At 39.3% G+C, this 19,720-nt stretch overlaps 1 protein-coding gene across 1 annotated transcript; it reads left to right on the top strand.

Annotated features, from left to right (window-relative positions):
- The first annotated feature begins 397 nt into the window (after positions 1 to 397).
- LOC120640552 (parkeol synthase-like) lies at positions 398 to 19,720 on the top strand. Its single transcript, XM_039916424.1, has 18 exons — positions 398 to 650; positions 1,042 to 1,227; positions 1,342 to 1,431; positions 1,525 to 1,719; positions 1,835 to 1,919; positions 9,631 to 9,797; positions 11,186 to 11,374; positions 13,141 to 13,254; positions 13,712 to 13,834; positions 13,924 to 14,046; positions 15,579 to 15,677; positions 16,096 to 16,152; positions 16,714 to 16,760; positions 16,855 to 16,998; positions 17,105 to 17,282; positions 17,601 to 17,681; positions 17,765 to 17,848; positions 19,311 to 19,720. Exons 1-18 carry the CDS (start codon positions 453 to 455, stop codon positions 19,428 to 19,430), a joined length of 2,280 nt encoding a protein of 759 aa, XP_039772358.1. The 5' UTR covers positions 398 to 452; the 3' UTR covers positions 19,431 to 19,720.

Genomic DNA, 19,720 nt, shown 5'->3' with positions numbered 1-19,720 from the left:
ACATTATTCACCCTATTAATTAATAGGGTCAGATCTACAGCAACTCATTAATAATCACTATTGTCTAATGCTATAGTGCAGCCCATTAGGCCAGTCTCAATGTGTAACCATCTTCTGCTCAACAGCTCAACCTTAAAGTCTAGGTCGTCCAGGGTCAGGATACATGTACATTAGGTCATGTAAAAAGTCAACGTGTAAACGTCCGCTGCTCAACAGCTCAACCTTAAAGTCTAGCTAGGTCGTTCAGGGTCAGGATAGCGTACGTGTTTCCTAGTAAATTCCTAGCTAGGTCAATGACCATGGCTGCCCACTTGGCCACTTGTAACCGCACGCCGTGAGCGGCCCTCTATTAAAGGCCAGATTGGAGCACATGCATCAGATGTACCCCCGGGTCCAGCTAATTGATACACCTCTCCTTCCTTGAGCACTGAGCTTCTGCTCCGGACTTGTACATGTGGAGGCTGAAGGTGTCGGAGGGCAGCAGCCCATGGCTGCGATCGGTGAACAATCTCCTCGGGCGGCAAGTGTGGGAGTTTGATCCTGACCTAGGCACGCTAGAGGAGCGCGCCAAGGTGGAGAAGGCACGCCGGGAGTTTGTGGAGCACCGCTTCGAGCGCAAGCATTCTAGCGACCTCCTCATGAGGATGCAGGTCTGTGTCCATGTCTACACCTCTGCTTGACACACTGATGGCAGATCGACCTGATTATAGAAAACGGGATTTGATATATAGAATCTTGTGTTGTGCGTGTTCGGGCATATACACATGACCTCAAATAAAAATGGTATAGGAAATATAAGTTATTGATCTCTGAGATGATGGACATGCCCTGTCTAACGAAAGCCAAAATTTAAAAGATTAAAGGTTGCATTAAAACTCGTCAAGTAACCATAGGGCTGATCGAGCTGACTTCACTTCGACCTACGCGAGTACATGTTAATTCTCTACGCGAGTACAAGTTAATTCTTTTCGGGGTTCTCACTTTGAGCCTACAACTGCGGCAGTGACTCGCTTACCTTCTGCTATCTATTATATTGTGCAGTTTGCTAAAGAAAACCCTCAGAAGCTAGACCTTCCGGCCGTCAAGCTTGGACAGAATGAAGAAGTCACGGAGGAAGCCGTCTGGAACTCTTTGAAACGGGCAGTAAGCAGGGTCTGTAATTTGCAGGCACACGATGGACACTGGCCTGTGGATTATGCAGGGCCTCTGTTCGTTTTGCCAGGCTTGGTACACTTGTTCGAACTTGTTCTATTGCATACCAGCACACACAACTTGCTATTTTATTTGTTGCTATATAATAAATTAAGTAACTCATCGATGTTTCCAAACCCATGTGCTCAGATTATAACATTGTATGTGAGTGGAGTTGTGAACACTGTTTTATCACCGGAACACCAGAAAGAGATGCTCCGGTACATCTATAATCATCAGGCAAGGCTATTTTGTATTTTTTTCGTTGACAAACTTTACAATTCTGTGCTGGGAGAAAGCAAAATCCATTTCTTTTCGCGAATACGGTTGTAGAATGAAGATGGAGGTTGGGGGATGCACATTGAGGGCCACAGCACAATGCTTGGTTCATCCTTGAACTATGTTGCTTTGAGATTGCTTGGAGAGGGTCCAAATGGTGGAGATGGAGCCATAGAGAAATGTCGAAACTGGATTTTAGATCATGGAGGCGCCACATATACGGCATCATGGGGGAAGTTTTGGCTCTCGGTAGGGGACTAATGCTTCTTTGTTCATGAAATTTATGAAATATCAAACTTATTCAAACTGGTTTCACAGACAGAAGTTTCCTTAGGATCGCTTTTATTTGACATGGATATTTCAGGTACTTGGGGTATATGATTGGTCCGGTAATAACCCGGTGCCACCAGAATTATGGCTATTGCCATATCACCTGCCATTTCACCCAGGTTCTGTTTTCTTTCTTGAGGCATTGTATTCGTGCATGTACATATGTAGGGTATGTTTGGGTTTAGCCCCCCACTAAATTTTAATCATGACCAAAGATTTAGTAAACCTGGGGTGTTCTGATTGTTGCTACACCAACACCACCAAAAGTTTACGTCACAAACAGTATATTAGTGACAGCTCTAAATACTAATTAGTGACGGCAAATTTTAACGTTACTAAATTTTCATCACTAATATGAACAATAGCGGTGACGTGAAAATTACCATCACTAATTATTTAAGATAGGGATGGTTGCTCCATGGAGTAAACCGTACTCGCTCCATCGACCTAGCTAGCTAAGGAATTGCGGAGCACCGGTTGATCCATTTCTAATATATACTGTGACCCGGCGTTCCATTGGTTAGTGTGGATCGATCCACATTCTAGTTAGCTGCGCCTACGAGCGTATGTGGCCAGCAACCGGCGGCACAACTCCATTGCTCTGAATCAATTCAACGCTGCTAGTCTGCTTGCTCATCATCATGTACCAGCAGTAGCTAGTAGTATTAATCACGGCGGTGCCCGTTGAGATGGCGGAAGGTGGCCGTCCGCAGCAGGAAGTTAATCACGGCCAGGCGCAGCGACAGAACCCGCCAGCGCCGGCGCGCAGGAGTAGCGGCAGGCCCCGGCCAGCATCGGTAGGAGCCCAGAACCCGCACACTCCTGCACGCTGAAATCGCGGCACGCAGAGAGATGAGCATCGAGGGGGGCCTGCTTGTGCGTACTGTTCCGGTGGCTAAAGATGCTGAGCACCTCCAGCTCGCGTCCCGGCGGCACCGGTGCCCGAGAAGAGGGTGGCATATGCCACTGCTTGGAAGGGAGTCGGCGACTTGCTATAGGTGGGACGACCCACTCGAGCATAAGGTTCCAATGAATCCGATCCTTAGACCCAGGCTGATTTCGTGGTTGCCAAAAGGAACCCATTAGGAATTATTTTTGTGGGCCTTTAAGTGTTTTCCAGCCCACATTTAAGATAAAAGAGAGATAATAACAATAAGTAAAGCTGAATCAATTAAATAACTGAATTAAAGCATATATTCCATTTAAGTTATTATGCGAGGGTCCATGCCACTCTTAACCGTGAGCACCACTATTGATATATCGGTTTTACACTCTGCCGAGGTTGCACACTTTACCCACAAGTCGTGTTACCCATCACGCAGTGCTAATCAGGCACTATCATCACACTTCCAAGGTATGACTGTATGGGTACACTACGAGACCTTTACAAAGACTCTAATAATAAGTAATAATCCGCTAAAGTTACAGCCGCTACCTTGGTGAACCTGCCCCAAGGTTTCATCAAAAACCAAACAGAAGTGTACACCCATGACAGGCAGCGAATACCTCATTACAGTCCCCCCTCTTGCATTGAAATGACTACTAACAAACTGGAGATATTTAATTAATTAGCCAAGATTAGAGCCCATTAGTTCTTGTGGTTGCATGGTTATCCTGGGTGGTCACTCCATGGTTTAATTAATCATGTTCATCAAACAAGCTAACAGATTTAAAGAGAAAAGTTAACAGTTGTTTCAAGTATGGTTTCACCATCATTAAGCCACCATAACAAAAGTATATAGCTGCTAAGCAATCTACCCAGGCAACGAAGATAAAAACCTGGCTTCAAGGACATGGATAACAGAGGATAATTAAATGGATCCCATCATATTAACGCATGCAAGCATAAACGTAAATAAAGGGTATTAGCATAAAAGCATGATCAAGGAATACACTTACCCTTCCTTCAAAGAATAGCTGCTCAGAGTCTTCAACACTTCTTCATCTCTTAATCTTCAGAGCTCTCGAACTACGTTTCTTCCTACTCGCAACAAGCATGGCACAAACATACAACAAACAAACAAGCATAACTAAGAATAGGGCATCAAACAAAAGAAAAGCATTGCAAAAATGCACTAAAGGAGAGCACAAGAAACGATGAAAATGGAGATATGATTGAAGAGTTACAACTATCAGAAAATTTGTAATAGAAAGGAAACTATATGATAGATTTATTTTAATTAAAAACATATATTTAAAGGATATTCAAAATAAATACCTAGTATTAGAATTAAATTAATTTAATTTGTATTTGTAAAGACCAGATGAACTTAGTCATATTTATTTATTAAGTTTTGGTATAACTTATGTCATTAACTATTTAACATGTAAATAAAAGATAGTAAATAAAAGACATGTGAGAGCATTCTAAGCGTAAAATTTTATTATGATCCGTGTTTGAACTAAATAAGTTATATTAAAAGATGCATTTAAGTTGGTAGTTTATCATATTAACATTAATTATGACAACCGGTGTAGAGTTCTAATTAGCTTTTAATTAGAAAAGCTAGTTCAAATAGGCATTAAACAAATTAATTCTAAATTTAATCATGAAACACAAACTACGATACAACAACTCTAGATCATGCTAAAACAAGACTAACACAACAACAATAGATTAAAATAGAGCTAAAACGCGAAAAGGACCCATTTGCGATTAACTTTAGAACTATGAGGACTAAACAACAAAAGCTCGAAACAGACCTCCCATGGAGACTGGTGGATACTGTTGCTCAAATTTATGTCGATTGATCGCAAGAGAAGGCTTGGGATTTGGAAAAAAAAAGGACGACGAGAGGAATCTGTTTTGTTACTTGCTGGGGGCAGGGATGCACCAAGGTGGCCAGATTTTGGCCGGAAAACTAGCGGCAGCGGTCTGCCCATGAACCGTACCCAGGTAGGTGTGGCATAACCCGACCGAGACTCGGGTTCAAGTCCGGCTCGGGGGAGGAAGAACCTCCATATGAGTGAGGCCTGCCTGTCGGTGGTTGTAGAAAGGGGGACGATCGGGTCAGCTGGGCTCAGCCCAAGAAAGAAAAAGAAAGGGAAAAAGGGTGAAAAGAAAAGGAAGAAAATGAAGAAGGATAAATGAAAAGAAGGCTTTTGCTTTCTTCGGAAAATAAGAAAAAGCTATAGAAAAATATTTTTAGTCCCAAAAGTTCCAGAAAAATGAAATTCACAGAGAACATTTAGGACATGAGGAGCTCAAATAAAATATTCAAAACTAGCAAAAAGAAATCTAGATACTTCCAAAAATTGGATAGCTCAAAAAGAATTGATAATAAATCCTTGGAAAACCTGGTAAATTCCCGAGAAAACATAAATGATGGACAAACGAATTCAAAAAGATATTCACAACCCAAAATTAAAATTTCGGGGTGTCACGGTTACTGATATCAGATTCGGTGACATGTTTCGTCAAACACGTCACCAATGACCTAAATCAGTGCCGGGCTTTTGACACAACACCTCTGTGATGATGATTTTTTTTTAAAAAAATAACTGAAGACGTCCATTGCACATCATTTGCATGCTGAAATACAAAATCAACATGCATACACGATTTTTCCTTTTCTTTTATGTGGGCACATGATTTTCTATAATCCGTGTCAAAATAAGACTATACAACAAAGCATTGCTAACCATATGAAACAAAGTATAACACCACATAACAGCTAACACTACCAATATCTTAATCCTAGTCCAACTTAACTATTCTAGTTGTAATCTCACAAATTTCTATGACTCTTGCATCTTCACTTATAAATCTTTAACAATTGTAACATTTCATACTCGTTCAGATTCTTCGAATAGATTGACGATCTGCTTCACATGAACACACCATTTAGTCAGATTAGCGAGAAGTTAGAAAAACGCCTGCAGTGCTCCTTGTCTCCTTCACATTCTTAGTGAGTGCATTGTGGGTAATATACAGTGTCTTTAGCTAAGCAGAGCTTGTACTAGAAAATATTCATAGATGTTCCAATAGCAACATGGCAGCTGTTACAATCAGCAAAATAGAATATCAAGCATAATCTATACTACAATATCTCCTTTTAAATCCACATACAGTACAACAAGCAATACATTTAATTAGTCTCATGTTTTTGTGTGTGAGATAGAATGAAGAGACAACTCTCTTTTCCTCGGACTTCATGAATAGAGTAACTCTATAAATCAGTTGCATTACAACTTCAATATGCAGGGAGGTTAAAATCTATGTTAGCTAAAATAGTTTTAGGTAAGAAAGCAATCTACAAACATGAGCTAAGATGGGATATAGGTAGGATATCTTGTCTAACAGAAGGGGTTCAACATTGGATACCAATTCATCATGATCAACACCTGATGCAGCTAAATCAACTAGGGAAAAAGTGCAATTCTCCTGATAACCATGCAACAAAAGTACAAATAGCTCTTCAATGAAGAAGCATACACATATATAATAAACATAATTTGCAGATGAATCTCACAGCTATGAACTGTTCCAGGACATCTGTTCTACCAGGTAGAAAGCAGGAACTAGCAAGCACTATACTATCCCAATTGGTGTACTAATAAAAAGCCTACAACAACAACCAATTTTTTTTCTGCAGCTAATGTTTCGATCATTGCAATCTGTACCCATACTCAATCTAGCTATAACGAAAAATTCAGAGAAGTACATCTAATAAAAGTAGAACAATTATACTCCATAACTACTTGAAATACAATAACCCCAACTACAACTGCAATCCCTACAATCCCATCCTTGCAATCTGTATCAGTAAACAAAAGCCACACTTACCCCAATGAGCAACTGCAAACACTTATGCACTTTCACCGCTCCTGGACAAAGGGGATCCCTGTTCCAATAAAACAATTTTATTCTAGCCTTATGAAACAAATCTGTCAGCATCAAGTGAGTTTTGAAGAAGCTGAGTTAACATTACTTGTACTAGTTGCCAGTGGCAAGAGAAGGTGAGCATGTTGTTGCTTCTTGTATAAAGGCAGTGGACAGCTTGCCAGCTCCCCTTTCATTAGAGCTTCATCATAGCATGTTGTTTCTTCAAGGCTTCAACATGGAACAACCACTCAAAACACATTTTCAAAGAAATTTATAAGTACAGATACATTGGCACATTCAGAGAATCAAGTAGGCATGTGGTTCAAAAAAATATCTAGGACCATTATATCAGCATGGTATAAATGGCAACACAAATTGTTGTTATACAGTTTAGAAGGAAGGAAACAATACATTATTGGTACTTATAACAAAAGCAGTGATGTCGTGTAGAAAATTAGCTAGTCACATCAACAAGATAGAATAGAAGTGTACCAATACAGATAGATATGCCATCTAGCAACATCGACTATGCTAATCTAATGAATTGTCAACCAATTTAATTGAAATCTTAACTTAGCCAACAACAACAGATAAAAGAACAACTAATGTACACTACAGAAAAGGCTTGTAGTACTAGCAGAGTGTTCACACATTTCATAGAACATTTGGGGCACATGACTAAGAATGTTAGTATGAATAGAAAGCAAGCAGCAATTTGCTGGAGACCAAAATCCATAGAAATCCATCATAACCAAAGAATATAGGGAGAACTCAACAACAATCTGACGAATGAAAGGATGGGTAGGGTGGGATTTACCTTGGATGATCTGGAACCACAAAATCCCCAACAATTCAGAAGAAAACCATGTGGGCTGTGGATCTCCACCTCCCCAACGCTGCCAGTTTGCCATGTCCGTCATGCATCACCACTCTGGCTATCGTGACCAGTGGAGGAAATAGACGTATTTGCGTGGCAGTTGTTGCGAGAAGATTAGGTGGGTACTCCTCTTGCGGCGTGGTGTAGTGGCTGCCTGTGTGGAGTCGATGGCGGCTAGTGGCCTCCCCGAAGTAAGGACAACGTACATGAAAACATATGAAATACAGACACGTACATAAAGGATACAAAGATAGGAGTTCCAGCCAAACTTCACGAAGGACCCCAAGAAAGAAAAAATTACATCCATGTCCCTAGATCCTTCGCAATCCACTAGAGCTCGACCTCCTCGCCGCTAGCCGCTGCCGCCGCCAAAGAAGACGAACACATGAACTGGAGAAGCTCCATTGCACTTTGGTTGTGCTCGGAGTTGCAGTAGAGGAAGATGTTGATGTTCGCCCATCGATCGGGGCCGCGCCCTAACTCTTCTGGCTCCTGGATATTAGCTTACCATCGATGATCACCGTCGTAGAGGGAAGGATGAGCCAGATCCAGCCACCAAGCAACCACGAGACCCACATCTAGCTTTGCATCCTTGGAGAAGATGCCAGTAGCACCCCCAACCAGCAGAGGAGAAGACGTACCAGCTGCGGACTCCTGTAAAAGTTTCCCTAGCCACGCCGCTGGCGCCGGAGTAAGACGCCGTCGGGGCGAGGAAGAGGCCAAGAGAAATTATTCCCCTACACCGCCATCACATCCGCCTCGCTAACGCCGCTAGAAACAACACGCGGAATTGGAACACCCCCTAGCAAACCCGAGCTCCACCAGTGATGAGCGATGGCGAGAAGCACCTAGGTCTAGATAGATAACTACCTACCCTATATACTTCCGCATGGCGATCCCGCGGTCGCTCTACCTCTCCGACGCCATAATGGCCATCGGAGAGGAAGGAGACTAGCGGAATCGCTATCGGAAACAGCGTCACCCCCCCCCCTTCCGCCTCTCTTAGCTGTAGCTGGTTCGAGAGGGTGTGAGAGGAAGGAAGAAGTCATGCTCTTAAGAGGAGAGGAGTTGAGCGGAGAGAGGGGGTGAGACAAAGGAGAGAGGTGTATGGTTGAGGAGATATATGATGGACACGAGCTGGCATTTAACTTGGTTTAACCAAAAACTTGGGTCCGAGTGATGTGTATGGACCATGCACATCTCTGGTATCCTATCAGTGACATGTTTTTTTTTAGGATGGTCCCAATATATTCACCCATCAGTATGTCTTGCTTGTGGTAAAGATACAGGTGACGTGTAGTAATTTTATCGGTCTTTAATCTCACGTCAGAGACAAATTTTTTTGCACGTCACTGATTTTGGTATCTCCTTTGTGCATTGTATCATAACATTTTTTATAGAATGTGGGCGCAATGTCAATATTTTGTTTGAGCCCTATGAGCAGCCACCAAACCCTGATCCCTCCACACGTACAAACATGTACATGCTGGCATCTCTAAATAACGCGAACTATAGTTGACTAAAGGCTGTGAGCACATAGTATACACGTGTCATCTGGTTTTAACATAGCTTATCACAAATATAGCTCAGATGCAACAAATAGCAACAGAAAAGATATAGGTCAATTAAAATTCTCAAATGAACAAACTGTTATATATTAACATCCCTTTGATCTTGCCTACACTTTCCTCCAGCTTGCTCTCCAGCTTCTTAAGATCTTTTGGGCTCACAGTTCTGGTTGCATCCCCCACAAATTTCCCACTAGGTATTGACTCATTGGATAAGTTAGACTGTAATGTACTACTCTTTTTGCTGAAGCCAAAATAAACCAAGACATTAACATTGTATAATTTACAACTAAAACTGCAACCCTATATTCAAAGCAGATTGGTAGGAGCAAACTAAGCAGGCTAGAAATCTCAGGACACTTAGCAAGTTCATGATGATTATGAGTTCACGTTCAACAAGCAAAAATAATTCTTCATTTGTGTGGCTTGCTGATTTTATTTAGTACTGGACAATCAAATCATTTTATCACAATACTCCAAGGTCGATAAATGTTAAAAGTTCTAGGTTGCAAGGCCATTCATTGCTAATATGGTACAATATGATACATGACGTAATGCAGGTCGAATGTCATGCTATATCCGAATGGTGTGTTTGCCCATGTCTTACATTTATGGGAAGAAGTTCGTTGGTCCAGCCACACCAGTTGTACTGGAATTGAGAAATGAACTCTACAAAGTCCACTATGATGAGATTGACTGGAACAAAGCTCGTACTGAATGTGCTAAGGTTGGTATGAAAAGTTATCAGCAATATAGCTCGTAATCAGTGTCTATACTATTTCTTTGCGAATAATGTACTATAGTATACAATTAAAAAATGCTGTTTTTAAAATATATTCACAATAAGCTATTGGTCACGTACATATCCTTTTCAATATAGCGCCTCATAATTATCTTTTTTTTCCATTAGGATACACAAAGCAAATTATAGTACATACTCAGTCTGTTAGAATAAGGTCATTGGTTTTCGCAGAATAGGTGAAAAAGTGATTTTATTTTGAGGGGATATTTTCGGATAATCATGCCAGGAAAATATCTTGAGGGAAGAATCATTTTTTGAATAATATATAATTCACAACAATCAGTTGCCAACTTATAGAAAATGGACTATCGTTGAATAGGGATGCAAAGCCAATTAGATAGAGATCATTGTCCTCTTATTTGCTCCAATTAATACTGAGGAGCCAGAAGCCAAGAATAGGAAGTGACCAAACGATGACCCATGGCTGACAGTTCTTGATGGAACATTGGTGATAAAGGCACTTATCACTGATTGTTCTTACTTGATATGGTCATTGATACAGACTAGTAATTTATAGCCAATGTAGTCTATTGGGGACCATGTCGTTTTCAGGAATTGCACTCTTTTGTAAAAAGATAGAGTACTTATCAATATTGATGTGAACATTGTCTAAACTAAACTACGTAGTGCAGGTCAATGCATAAGTCTGAGGTTTGTCAATTATTTCTCCCAGCAAGACAGTGGATGCATGCCTACTACACTTTTATCATCAATGTAATATGGTTACCTGGAGGTGCCATTTTTAGAGCACATAGGACTAAATGTTAGCCTCAAGCTATCTAAACTTCCAATGTGGTGCTAAATTAGATACCGCCAACAAAATGGGCTTTGATCATGTTTACCTTCAACATTAATCCTCAATGTATTATAAAAATTGGCCACAGTTAACAGTTAGTAGTCTACTGATGAATCTTATGAGCAAAAGGCAATCCTTATTCCTTTCCATCAAGAACTCAAATTAATGAGTGATCAATATGACTAGATATACTGATTTTAACCGGCAATACAGTTCAGTGCATCTTTCCAACGAATGTCTGTTGAAATACCAAGATAATAGCTGATGAGCACAAAACAGTTGGGTGACTCGAGAAGTTTATAGGAAAACATGAAAGCACATATAAGATGACATACTTATATTTGCTTTGTGATCAAGATGTTTTTTAACGGAGAGACTTGAGAAATTATTATAGGAAAACGTGAAAATGCCTATAAGATGTCATACTTATATTTGCTTTTTGATCCAGATGTTTTTTTATTGCATATTTTCCTACTATCTAAATGATTTTTATATTTTTTACATGCTAACACATCAGGAAGATATGTACAATCCGCATTCGTCAGTTCAGGATATACTTTGGTCTATTCTTCACAAGTTTGTTGAACCAGTTCTGATGCATTGGCCTGGGAGAAAACTGAGGGAGAAAGCTCTTGCCACTGCCATGAGGCACATTCACTATGAAGATGAGTGCACTCGATACATCAACCTTGGTGCTGTACCCAAGGTAACCCGAGGACTATGATCATTTGTTATACTTTTTACATAATGGGAGTGCAGACTTCTTGTTTTGATATTTTCACAGATTAATCCAACAACATTTTAGTGACCTAAACACTTCACATAAGCAGGTCGTAACACTCCATTTATTTTAGGAAATAAGTCTATCTTTGGTCTTCTATGACTGTGTACATCTCATCCCTCGGCTATTCATGCCAGTGCATATCAGGTCCATATCCGGTTTCATGGGTGGTGTTGAGCGGCATGGCATCCATGTCACCAATCGATTGTTCTTCCCTCTCATCATATGCCATATCATCGCAAGGCCACAGATCACTAGTCTGATCATGTTCATTCTCCCCTTCGCAAGTTCCATCTCGGACGGCTCTGCTTCACCTGTATACCTACCGTGCTAGAGCGCTCTGCTTCCCCATGCCACTTCTCAAGGAACTTTGCCCTTATCTCATTCGAGCACTTCCCCCCAGCACTTTTTTTTTATTGTTTGAAGAAACCACCTGGCATTCATTAATCTATCCAGCAGCAAGTTATTATTAGGGGTGCATAGTGACAAGCAACGGAAACCAAGCGGTGGCAGATGGTATATGGAGAAGTTGTGTGTGTATACGGTGTGGAGTTGTACAAGTTGCAGTGGCTTGGTGACCAAGTGCATGGAGAAGTCCAGCCGTCTAGGCATGGGAGTAGAAAGATGCATGCAGGAGCAATGCAAAAGCTGCTCATGTTGTCCATGAACGAGACTAGCTGCATCTGTACTTCTGTAGTCCATGAGGAAGACTGGAAGAGGATCTAGCGTCCATCCCCGGCATTCAGATCCAGGTGTTCAATTTAGAGGCCCTATTTGTATTTATAGCCCATGATGCTGGTTCTACCGAAGTTGTGCCATAGGTGCTGCTGCTCTTTTTGCCAATTTTCTGTCGGACGTGATGGTGCTGCTACCGATCTTGATTTACTTACAATATAAGAATCATTTCATTTACAATATCTTGATTAAATGATAATTTTAATAAACTATATATGTTTTGGTCATTTTTTAAATCTATGGACATGCATACTTTAATTTTTAGCAAAAAAATCAACAAACGTTTTATAAACTAGATCGAGCAAATGCACAGGTAAGTGGCTAATTCTTTTAATTTCCTTTTTTGTACACCGAGTACGAAATATGTTGCATCGATTCTGATAGAGTAAGTACTTTTTTCTCAACCACTACTGCTATTCTTGCTATCCAAAATGGTTCTAGTTGAGTTATGCACCACTTTTAGCTTTAGCTAGTTCAGTTTGCAATTGAGTTGAACTTCACAATCAAGTTCGAACTCCGGTCCAGGGTCCACCACACCACATTGTGTTACTGATGAACCTTCTTTTTTCCTTTATTGTGTACTCCCTCCATCCCATGAAGAGTGCAATTCTAGTTTCTTTAAGTCATATTAGTAGTAGCGTGAAAAGACTCATGCCCTCATTTGTTGGCCACATGCAGTTAATTTTATCATGCAAATCAAATCTGGCCACTTAATTAGGAGGTAGTGGAGGTCCAATTTCTAGGATTGTACTCTTTGTTGGATTTTTTCAAACACAGGATTGCACTTTTCATAGGATGGAGGGTGTCCTTCCTTCTCCCCCTTTCTTGGAGTGATTCCCTTTTGTACTTCTTCATAGTTAATCTATTATAGATGTATTCCTTAGTGACTACTTTTGTTTCCAATTAGCCATTCCATGATAGCTGAAAAAGAAAATAACTAAGCAAATCATACACAGGCATTAAATACGCTTGCTTGCTGGATTGAAGATCCAAACTCAGTGGCATTCAAACGCCATATTGCACGAGTATATGATTACTTGTGGATTGCTGAAGATGGCATGAAGATGCAGGTAACCATTGAATGTTCTTTTCCACATAAGTATCCATAATGTTTTTTCTGGCCCACTTCCTACTATCTCCTTCACATTCCGTTCACATAGCTACAGCAATGGTGTTAGCTAATAGTTTTGGCATGCTCAATTAGTGCTTTTATTCAGTCTACCAAGTATTGAACATTTCTTAATTGTTGAGATTGTTGTAGTTAAATCCGTGTCAACTCCTCTCTACTCTCTTAGACTAATATTCAAATATGGTGAAGCTACACAGAAAACATCACATGGAAGGAGTCGACTGGAACCTGGTAGGCCAGTTGCCAGTAGTAGCAATAGAGGACACATGCCGTTGCCCCAGAAGTCTCGCGTGGCACTGACAACCATTAGCATACAAATAATAAAATTATTAATCATAATAGAGATGTATGTAGTTCAGCACTAGTGGGATTCCAACTTTTTGTATTGTTCAATGCAGCTTTACGATGGAAGCCAAGTGTGGGACGCAGGTTTAACAGTTGAGGCCCTTGTGGCTACCGACTTTGTCAAAGAGATTGGACCAACTCTTAATCGAGCGCATTCCTTCCTTAAGAATTCGCAGGTACATGCATGCTACTAGTCCTCGATTTTGTTTATAAAATGGCAATCCATTTTGTTTTACTAATAAGCAAGCTATTTTTACAATGGAAGTTGCTTGACAACTGCCCCGGAAATTTTGAATACTGGCATCGCCACATCTCCAAAGGTGGATGGACATTTACTACAGCTGATGATGGTTGGCAAGTTTCAGATTGCACTGGAACAGCATTAAAGGTGAAAACTTATGTTTTCCTAACTATTACCAATAAAGAACTTTTCTTGTCTAATTTAATTTATTTTATTTCACTATGTCTATTGAATGCTCATGCATATACTAAAAAGTGTAGATTTGATATGCATAAGATAGTCTCCCTGATCATTATTACTATGGGCCTTTATATGGGGGCATGAACGAAAATTACTATTCCTTGCCCACCAATCCATGCTTTCAGCTCCTTCCATGTCTCCCTGCTTTTCTTGTTGTTCTAACCTACATGTTAAGAAGCAAAATATATACAAAAACATTTGAACCCAAAATGAATTTGGACAACTAAGATATATACTATATGATTGATTAAAACTATTTGTAAAGGGTGGATTCTCCTACGAACAACCATATGAATCTAAAGATGCAGACTAGTTATTATCTAGTGAAACTCAGAATCTCAGATCACGGTTGTCTACTTCAAAGGTTGTGCAAGACAATAAAATAGCCAAATAGAATTTAAGAAAAGGATGTAGAACATAAAAGATTTAAATGGTTTGCCATATTGAATAGGTTGAAGTTCAAAACTTGTAAAGTAAAATTTAATAAAATTGAAGGAAACTTCAATGTGGATCCTTTGGTGCAAGGTTTCATAACATGAAATCTTGAATTGGAGTGAATTTTGAATATTAAGGCTAGTGCAACAGTAATTGTTTTTTTGTGTGCTTATTGTGGACTCCAAAAAAAATAATTTTTAGTGATTTTTTCCATCTTCAAAATTTGGGGAGTTACAGCAATTTTAGGGGTGGTGGGGAGAGTGTGTGGGTCGGGGGGGATGGTGTCGTGGAATGATGGAACAAACAGGGGCAAATGACCCTGGGAACATATAAGGTTTCATTGGTGCTTATTTTTTGTTTCTCCAAAGTTTTATATCTGCTTATTCTCGTCTGCCTAAGGTTGTTAGCCCGAGTGGTGCGAAGCAACCGGCGGCACTCCACAGGTGCGGGGTTCGAACCCCCACCGGGGCGAATTTCCCCGCCTGTGGGGAAAAAAACCCCTCGCTGTGTTCCTGATAGCTTGGGTTGTGTAGTCACCCTGGCCCGGCCTGGCGTCACGGTTTCCCAGCCCAGTGGGTAACGGTCCCGGCTCAGGTAACGGTTCCAGGAAATGGCACCAGACTTAAGGTCAGAAAGAGCTGGGGTTCGTGGGGTTTCTCAGTCTGCGTTAGAAGGCCTCCTTCTTATAAGAATGCTCGGGGGGCGGCTAGCCCCTCGCAGGTCGAGTTTTCTTATTCTCGTCTAACGATGCACATCACACACTTAATACAGTGGTTTTCGCTAGACTTGACCAAATTGAACTAATATCATATTTGGTTACAGTCTGTAACAATAGTTTTATTAAAGTTGTTTTTTAGATCCTCACATGGCCCAGGCCCAAGATAATGGACAACTGTAAAGTCAAGTGTTGATCATATTGTAATTTTTCATTGTACATTGTTTCATATTAATTTTTTGTGATTTTTTTAAGTATCTATGCTTTTACAATTTACTTTTACATACAGGCTTGTCTACTGTTATCAAAGATTTCTCCTGAAATCATTAGCGAACCATTGGAAACTGATAGACAATATGATGCTGTCAATTGTCTGATGTCTTTCATGGTAAGCATTGTTCAAACTTCTGTTACTATTTGACACAAATTGTAGCTATTAATTATATTGTATAGACATGTTCACTTTTTGAAAACATAGTACGTGGTGTGCATATTCAATACTCTGTCATGGAGGAAGTAAAATCAATGGGAGTGCCAGAACATTTACTGTTCATTTCTGCTGGATCACAACTTTCTGGATTTTTCACTACAATGCCTATAGAAGTGTAGTTACCTACAAAACCTTTGCAGTTTGTTTTTGTTAGATAACAGCATGAAAGGGCAGCAACCCAACTTATTATGGCCGTATATTGATAATATTTCTAAATGTCAATGCTCAACATTTAAGTTTCATGAAGTTTCTTTAACAGTTGGTTCACTTTGATGAGCCATGTGTCTGATATGCTTGTATTAATAAACATTCACAGAATAATAATGGTGGCTTTTCAACATTTGAACGCATCAGATCTTATGCATGGCTGGAGGTGAGTAGTTGATCTCTTTCAGGATCCTTCTTTCTTGTGTTAATATTTATGCTAAGTCCCAATGTTGCAAGTCAATTTTTTCCCTTGCTTTCACCAGTAAATAAGAGAGGTGAAGATACAAAGAGAGATGTGCACACATGCTCGTGTACACCATCACAAGCAGCAATGTGTTCTTATTACATAGATAAACAAAAAAAATATACAGCAGTAAAACACAAGTAGTACTTGCCTTATACATAAGCTAAGGTTTGTTGGACATACACCACTTGAACAACAACCAGAGAATATTCTAACCTAGGTAAATAAGACAAACTGAGAAATCATGTACTCTGAATCAGAACTTGGAATTTACCCTAATTTTGTATAATCTGAAGTAAATGGAATATAAAATGCAAAGTTAAACAGGATAGCTATTAAATTAGCTAAATGCACATATTTGTATATAAATTAATACATATCTGCTTCACTCTCTAGTTACATGCTTGCTTTGTTGAAAAAGCACAACTGCATTCATCAATGTGACTAGATTTGTCAATACTGACATATTTTCTTGGAATTCAGTATATTAATCCTTCCGACGCATTTGGGCGTGTAATGATTGAATACCCGTAAGATGCTATAATCCATTGATTTCCAGTTCTTAATATATTTCCTTTTAGTTATATATAAGACAGTCTCCATCCATATGCATCTAATTGACAGGTATGTCGAATGTACATCATCATCAATTCAGTGTCTAGCATTATTCAGAAAACTTAACCCTGGCCACCGCAAGGAAGAGGTGGAATATTGTATCAACAAGGGTGCTAGTTTCATTGAGAGTTCTCAAAGAAGAGACGGTTCATGGTTAGTATTATGACACCATGCATACATAAGTACAGATACAACACACTGAATATATAAACTAAAATCTTTACTCAACTCTATTTGTTCCAAATCTGTATTCTAACAGGTATGGCTCCTGGGGAATTTGTTTCACCTATGCCACATGGTTTGCAGTAGCGGGATTAATTTCTGCTGGCCGGACATTCGAGAATAGTTCTACGATCAGAAAGGCATGTGAATTTCTCTTGTCAAAAGAGCTTCCTTCTGGTGGCTGGGGAGAGAGCTATTTGTCAAGTCATAATGAGGTAACTTTGACGTCAATCTATCAATTTGTTTGAAGTTGATATTTAGGAATCAGGGTATTATGTAGCTAGTGTTGCAGGCTAGTATTTTGGGATTTTGTGTTTCTATAATTTGTGTCAGGTGTCAATAAATTGGAAACTAAGGGATTGTTTGTTTTAGATAGAAATTGGGAAAAACAGCTTGTGGACAATGGATGTTGGAATCTGAGTTTGTGCAAGCTGAGGGTCTAGAAGCCGATACAAATAGGCTGTAAATTCAGAGTATAACCACCATGCAACCACAAGATCTGACCAGCCATTTTCTGAATTGCATTGAATCAGGTTTACACAAATCTTAAAGGCAATCGACCTCATGGTACGCACACTGCATGGGCCATGCTAACACTAATTGATGCAGGACAGGTCTTGTCTTTTGTTGTTCATTTGGCTTGTGGATTTTAATACGATGTGCACATCACAAAGGAAACTAATTCAAGGTGTTGTAGGCTGAAAGAGATCCAGTACCTCTGCATCGAGCAGCAAGTGTTTTGCTGAACTTACAATTAGAGGATGGAGAATTTCCACAGCAAGTAAGTAATAGCTGATTGCATAGAAAGTAGTTTTACTATCAATGGGAGATATGAGGACATATTAATAAATTATAAATCATTTTAGGAATTATATGACATATTAATAAGGATGTAAAATAGCCTTGTTTGCCCCTATGCACATAATAAAAGGGATAAAATAACTTGTTTTTGGATAATTTTTTTTATCCCAAAATGACTTTTTTGGGACCCAGGGAGTAGGAGACTAATATTCTTCATTTACAAACAAGCATTAATGTTTTCTTCTACTTCACTTATTCTTGATTCAAGACTACAATGAATGTGGGAGAAAATAGATTGATCACCACTTACTATTTACTTGTAGGGAGTTAAATTGTTCATTAACAAGTAACAACTTGGCACAAAGCCTTTAGTTGGGGTAATGCAGATAAGATACTTGGCAATCTTGTGAATAATAGTTTAATAATAAGATTTAGATAGTTGAAGGATTATCTCTCCTTCCAAAAATAATGCAAACTAAGCTAAACCATCATGATCATATTAAGAACCACATGAGGTAGATCAGCACAGCCGTGATTCCGTGAAGACTTCTTCATTCGAGCATATCATGATGTTTTATGCATACATGTTCAATGTTAATCAAAATGGATCTATGCCGTAATGCTCATATTATGAGAATATTGTATACATTTTTAAAAATTAATTGGAGAATATTTGTTCATGTTAAAAAATTAATCTAGTTTTAGAAACCCTCAAGAGAGAGCATGCCTCTCTTAGCATTTTTGCAATTCATTAACAAAGAACAATATAAACATACGAGTTCTGTTACAATGATTATAAAGTACCAGAGGGTACTTTAAGGTACTTCTCCCTTAACTTTTCACTAGCCGTTGATCTATGGAAAATTAAATTAAATTAATATTCGGTCCCACTCTTTTTGGTACTTGGTCCCATATTTTTATACCACCAGGTACTTTAGTCTAGGTACTTTCTACCTTGACCACCATACGATTCTATTAGATGGATGTATCTCATTTTTTTCAATCACTGTAAAAATTCTCTAAATGTATATGCCAAGCCCATGCAAATAAATGTCCTGGGTTGACAAGTTGAAACATTCCTAGTAGAAATCCTATAGTAAAAAGATTAATCATGAAAGAAATAATGTACTGTGAATCAAGGTTCCATGGAAACTAATTAGTCGGAACTAGATTAATAGACATGTTATGGTACCAAGAAGGCAAGAAATCTCCATGTTCGGTAACAAATGCTCCCTATTAGAGGTTGGTGAGGAGATATATATAGGACAACACCTAGGCAGAATTATGTTCGTTGATGATTTCAAATGGCAGTGCATTTGTGTTATTTTGTCTATTCAGAAACTCTTATTTCCAGCATAGTTACTCTGTGCTTAATTAAATTATGATTAACGATCATTTATAATATTGCAATGTGTTAAAAAATATTGTACTGTCAACAACAGGAGATCATTGGAGTTTTTCTCCAAACTGCTATGGCCAGTTACACCCAGTACAGGAACATCTTCCCCATATGGGCTCTCACAGAGTACCGCCGTCGAGTATTGCTCGCAGGCAAGAAATAGGTGTTTGCATTAAAGTCATACAGCCAGCTCTTGGCTTGTGGGTCGCAAATAATGTTACCTTTTACTCCTAGCAGCTTGTACTACTCTCTTTGTCTCTATCTTTCATTTACTTTAGACTCTGTCCTTGCCTTTGTATTTTCTAAGAATAAAACGTTTATTCGTAAGTAGCAGATAATAAATTTTAGTTCCCTTTCTTTGTAATAGAACATGTAACCAATATATAGTACTGCTTCCTTGTAGTTACACAGGTGCTTTGCAATAAGAAATCTCATCTAGTTTCCTGTGTGTTA

The sequence above is a fragment of the Panicum virgatum genome, chromosome 7K (assembly GCF_016808335.1).
Source record: "Panicum virgatum strain AP13 chromosome 7K, P.virgatum_v5, whole genome shotgun sequence".
NCBI classification, from domain to species: domain Eukaryota; kingdom Viridiplantae; phylum Streptophyta; class Magnoliopsida; order Poales; family Poaceae; genus Panicum; species Panicum virgatum.
This window is presented reverse-complemented; position numbering and strand designations above follow the sequence as displayed.

Excerpts from the sequence above, each read along its gene's own strand:
- LOC120640552 (XM_039916424.1), top strand. The coding sequence starts at position 453 with ATGTGGAGGCTGAAGGTGTCGGAGGGCAGCAGCCCATGGCTGCGATCG. Across the intron at positions 651-1,041 it reads ACCTCCTCATGAGGATGCAG|TTTGCTAAAGAAAACCCTCA; the intron begins GTCTGTGTCCAT and ends TATATTGTGCAG. Across the intron at positions 9,798-11,185 it reads CTCGTACTGAATGTGCTAAG|GAAGATATGTACAATCCGCA; the intron begins GTTGGTATGAAA and ends CTAACACATCAG.